This window comes from Mastomys coucha, unplaced genomic scaffold, assembly GCF_008632895.1.
Source record: "Mastomys coucha isolate ucsf_1 unplaced genomic scaffold, UCSF_Mcou_1 pScaffold18, whole genome shotgun sequence".
NCBI lineage: Eukaryota > Metazoa > Chordata > Mammalia > Rodentia > Muridae > Mastomys > Mastomys coucha.
In genome coordinates, this window is record NW_022196900.1 from 97,327,295 (window position 1) to 97,331,038 (window position 3,744).

Genomic DNA, 3,744 nt, shown 5'->3' on the forward strand with positions numbered 1-3,744 from the left:
CTTGCAGAAGGGTCACGCACCTGCCTGTCCCGTGCTGGGACGAAGCTCAAGAACTCATCCACGTGACCCACAAAGAGCCAATCGGAGAAGAGCCTCACGGGGGCCTGCACCTGCTGGGCGCCCAGGAAGTCCTGCAGGGCCTGATGCATGTCCCGGCTCTCACTGCTGCTCTCACGGGGATACGAAGTTATGACAGGCATCAGCATCATGAAAAGACACAGTGCCGACTGCCAAGCAGCCTTGAGATCCAGCCTGTAGACCTCCCCTCATAGATGGAGCGAGTGGGGAAGGTCACTGGACCCTCCTGTGAGATTCTAGCTCCTGCCTGCACCCCTTCCAGCTGTATGTGATTCTGCCCTAATGGTGTATTGTCACATGCAAATGTCCTGAGAGCCTGGACATTTGTAGCAAACGGTGAAACAAGACCCCCTTGGAGTGACTCTTTCACAGGGGTGGCCTAAGACCATCAGAAAACACAGGCATTCACATTACGATTCATAAGAATAGCAAAATTATAAAGTAGCAACAACAATAACTTTATGGTGGGGGAGCGGTTCACCACAGCACCAGGAACTATATTAAAGGGTTCCAGCATTAGGAAGGTTGAGAACCACTGTACTAGAATGTAGCCTTGTGGGAGAAGGTTGACTGAAAAAGGGGGAGTCCTCTATGTTGGGGTGAGACTTCATGGTGCTTCACGGTCACCCACCCACCTGTAAGTAACCCTCACCCAAGCTCAATGTAAGTCCAGTCCACCCCCAAGTGGGGCCTTGGACAAAGACTATTTTGGTCATTTCTTTGAGATCCTATCTAGGAGAACAGAAACTTGTTTCCATTGCCCTAGGAAAAAAAATAAGTGTGCCCGTGGGAGGTGTCTGGGGTCGGTGGCCTGGACTTTAGGCTCCTCCCACTTAGGGGAGAGACCATGGAGCCTGGGGCTGCTGCTCTCATGGTACTGAACAATTTAAGCTTTGTCACTGGAGCTTCCTTGGGTGGGGGGAAACTGAGGCACCGCCACTGAGGAACACAGGATCAGTGTTGGACCACAGGAAGTGTTGCCCACTGACTCAGCATAGGGGCCTGTGTGATGGAGAAGCATGGCTTCAGAGCTGGTGGGTGACTCCTCCTCTGTTGTGTGGTCTTAGGAGCATCCCTTCACTTCCCTGAGCCTCGTCTTTTCTGTGAGGCTTTTCTTCTTCCCCCTCCTCCTCATCTTCCTCCCTCCTCTTCTTCCTCCTCTTCCCCCTTTTCTTCCCCCTCCTCTTCCTCCTCCTTTTTACCCTCCTCCTCTCCCTCCTCCTCTTCCCCTCCTCTTCTTCCTCTTTCCCTCTTCCCCCTCCTCTCCCTCCTCCTCTTCCCCTCCTCTTTCCCCTCCTCTTCTTCCTCTTTCCCTCTTCCCCCTCCTCTCCCTCCTCCTCTTCCTCTTCCCCCTTCTTCTCCCTTCCCTCTCCTCCTTTTTCCTCTAATTCCTCTACTTGCTCTTACTCCTCCTCTACTTTCTTTCTTTCTTTTTTTTTTTTTTGTTTGTTTGTTTTTTTGAGACAGGGTTTCTCTGTTTAGCCCTGGCTATCCTGGAATTCACTCTGTAGACCAGGCTGGCCTCAAACTCAGAAATCCACCTGCCTCTGCCTTCCAAGTGCTGGGATTAAAGGTGTGCGCCACCACTGCCCGGCCCTCCTCTACTTTCTCTTCCTTCTCTTCCTACTCCTCCTTCCTCAGTCTGTCCCAGCCACCCTGGCCTTCATTCCTGCCTCAGGACATTTGTTCATGCTCCGTCCTATGCTCCACTCTGTCCCAGGACACCTCTTCTGTGTTCTCTTGTATCTTACTCAATTGCTTTCTCTTCTCTTGTCTGACACACTCATTGCTCTCCCCCCAGCTTCAAGTACATAGTAGGTACTCAGTAAAGGCATATAAGTGGGCAGGGGCGGACTCTGGAGGTTCTGTACCCTCCGTGTGGATTCCTCTCGATGTTTGCTGACCTCCTAGGTTTGGAGAACATAGGGGAGGCCTTACCGTGGCCTTTGCCACTGTCCCCTGCCCCAGCCACCCCCATGTTCTTCTCCTTACCTGGAGTAACCGCTGTTCCCAATGAGAATCCTGCCCAGTGGGTATTGCTTCCCTCTGACAGTGACTGGGGGACTCACCTCCAGGTTCCCAAAGGCATCCAGCCCAGTGAGCTCTGTCATATAGAGTTTTCGGGTCACATAGCCAAAATTTGGACCCTAAGATGGGAGAAGGATACAATGAGAGAAACAATTGTCCCTGGGTGGAAATGGTGGTTGTCATGAGAGGGAGTTCCGTGGGTACCAGAGAGGAACCTTTCGACTCTGCAGGGTGGAAGGGATGTTGGACTGAGTCAGCAGCCCTTGAAAGAGATGGGGGCCTGTTGGGTCCCTAGCATGTGTCACCTGCTTGGAAAACGCGTGCACAGAACAACAGACTCTCAAAGCATTCTTTCTGTTCTCTGTGGGGTTGGAAACAGGGGATGGTGGAGGCAAGGTTCCTTCAGCCAGTCTGAGGAGGGACAGGGGTCCAAGCCACCCCTGTGGCCACCACCGTGCTTCACACCATGTCCCCATCCTGACCCTGGCCTAGAATGAGCTTTATGGCTTTACAGATGTTTTACTTCCTGACAGTTTCTCACCAGAGGATACACGGGTCACCCCCTATGTGAGCTTTGTGGGGGCTGTGACAAATCACTACCACACAGTGGCTTAACATAACCCTGGTTTATCCTCCTGCAGCTCCAGGGCCCTCAAATCACGTGTCACAGAATGTCAGTTGTCAGAGTGTGGCCTTAGGTCCTTCACTGAGGCCCCAGAGGAAACGTCTCAAGAGAAGACACTTGGTGCTGGATGGCACTGCCTGCGGTGGCCTTGTGCGGCCTTCCCACTCTGGTCCTTTTGCTGTGGGGGAAGAGCAGGCCCACCTGTGCCTCCTTCATTTCCCAGCATCGGCAGGTAGCCTGACTATTCCATGGACTCCCGTCTCTGAACTGAGCCCACCACCCACATCACATCTCTGGTCACCTTTGCTCCCCCAGACACTGGACACCAGACATCAGACGGATGTTGGCGCCCACCTGACTCCTCGTCAACCTGCGGCCTTCCTGTGGGCCTCTCTTCCCAGGGGACAGCCTCGAGGCCACCTTCACTTCACCTCCCTCACAGTGGCCAGAAAATCCTGCTGGCCTGGTCTTGTAGAGCCACCCAGGCCCTGGCCACAGGCAGCCACCGCCCCCTCACCCATCCTGCTCTCTTCCTACTCTGGCTAGCCCCTGGATCTAATCTCTTTATAACTTAGACAGGGCACACCCTCCTTACCTTAAGACTTGCTAGACAGCCCATTTCTCAGATTCTAGACTGGTCCTACAGAGGCTAGCAGCTCAGTGACTTTGCTGTTCATAGCATTGGATTAGCTTTAACAGAAGAAGTATTTTAATTCTATTTCTTCTAATTTTTTTTTATTTATGGGGCTGGTGAGATCAACGGTAAAGGACACTGACTGTTCTTCCAGAGGTCTGAGTTCAATTCCCAGCAACCACATGGTGGCTCACAACCATCTGTAATGAGATCTGATGCCCTCTTCTGGTGTGTCTGAAGACAGCTACAGTGTACTTACATATAATAATAAACAAAAAAATAAATAAAAAATAAAAAGAGGAAGAGAAGTCCGGGTGTGGTGGCGCATGCATTTAGTCCCAGCACTCAGGAGGTAAGGCAGGTGGATTTCTATGAGTTC

The 3,744-nt window shown here is 52.1% G+C and overlaps 1 protein-coding gene across 2 annotated transcripts in view; it reads right to left on the reverse strand.

The window, feature by feature from the left end:
* The window catches only part of Padi4 (peptidyl arginine deiminase 4), a 31,190-nt gene that overhangs the window by 5,223 nt on the left and 22,223 nt on the right, over nt 1-3,744 (reverse strand). For both annotated transcript variants that reach the window (XR_004120673.1, XM_031376949.1), the window contains exons 11-12: nt 2,071-2,225; nt 21-165 (exon numbers count right to left, since the gene is read on the reverse strand). Coding sequence is in view for 1 of the 2 variants with exons in the window: in XM_031376949.1 (XP_031232809.1) it covers nt 21-165; nt 2,071-2,225 (300 nt within the window). In the remaining variant the exon portion in view is untranslated. The remainder of the gene's footprint in view (nt 1-20; nt 166-2,070; nt 2,226-3,744) is intronic.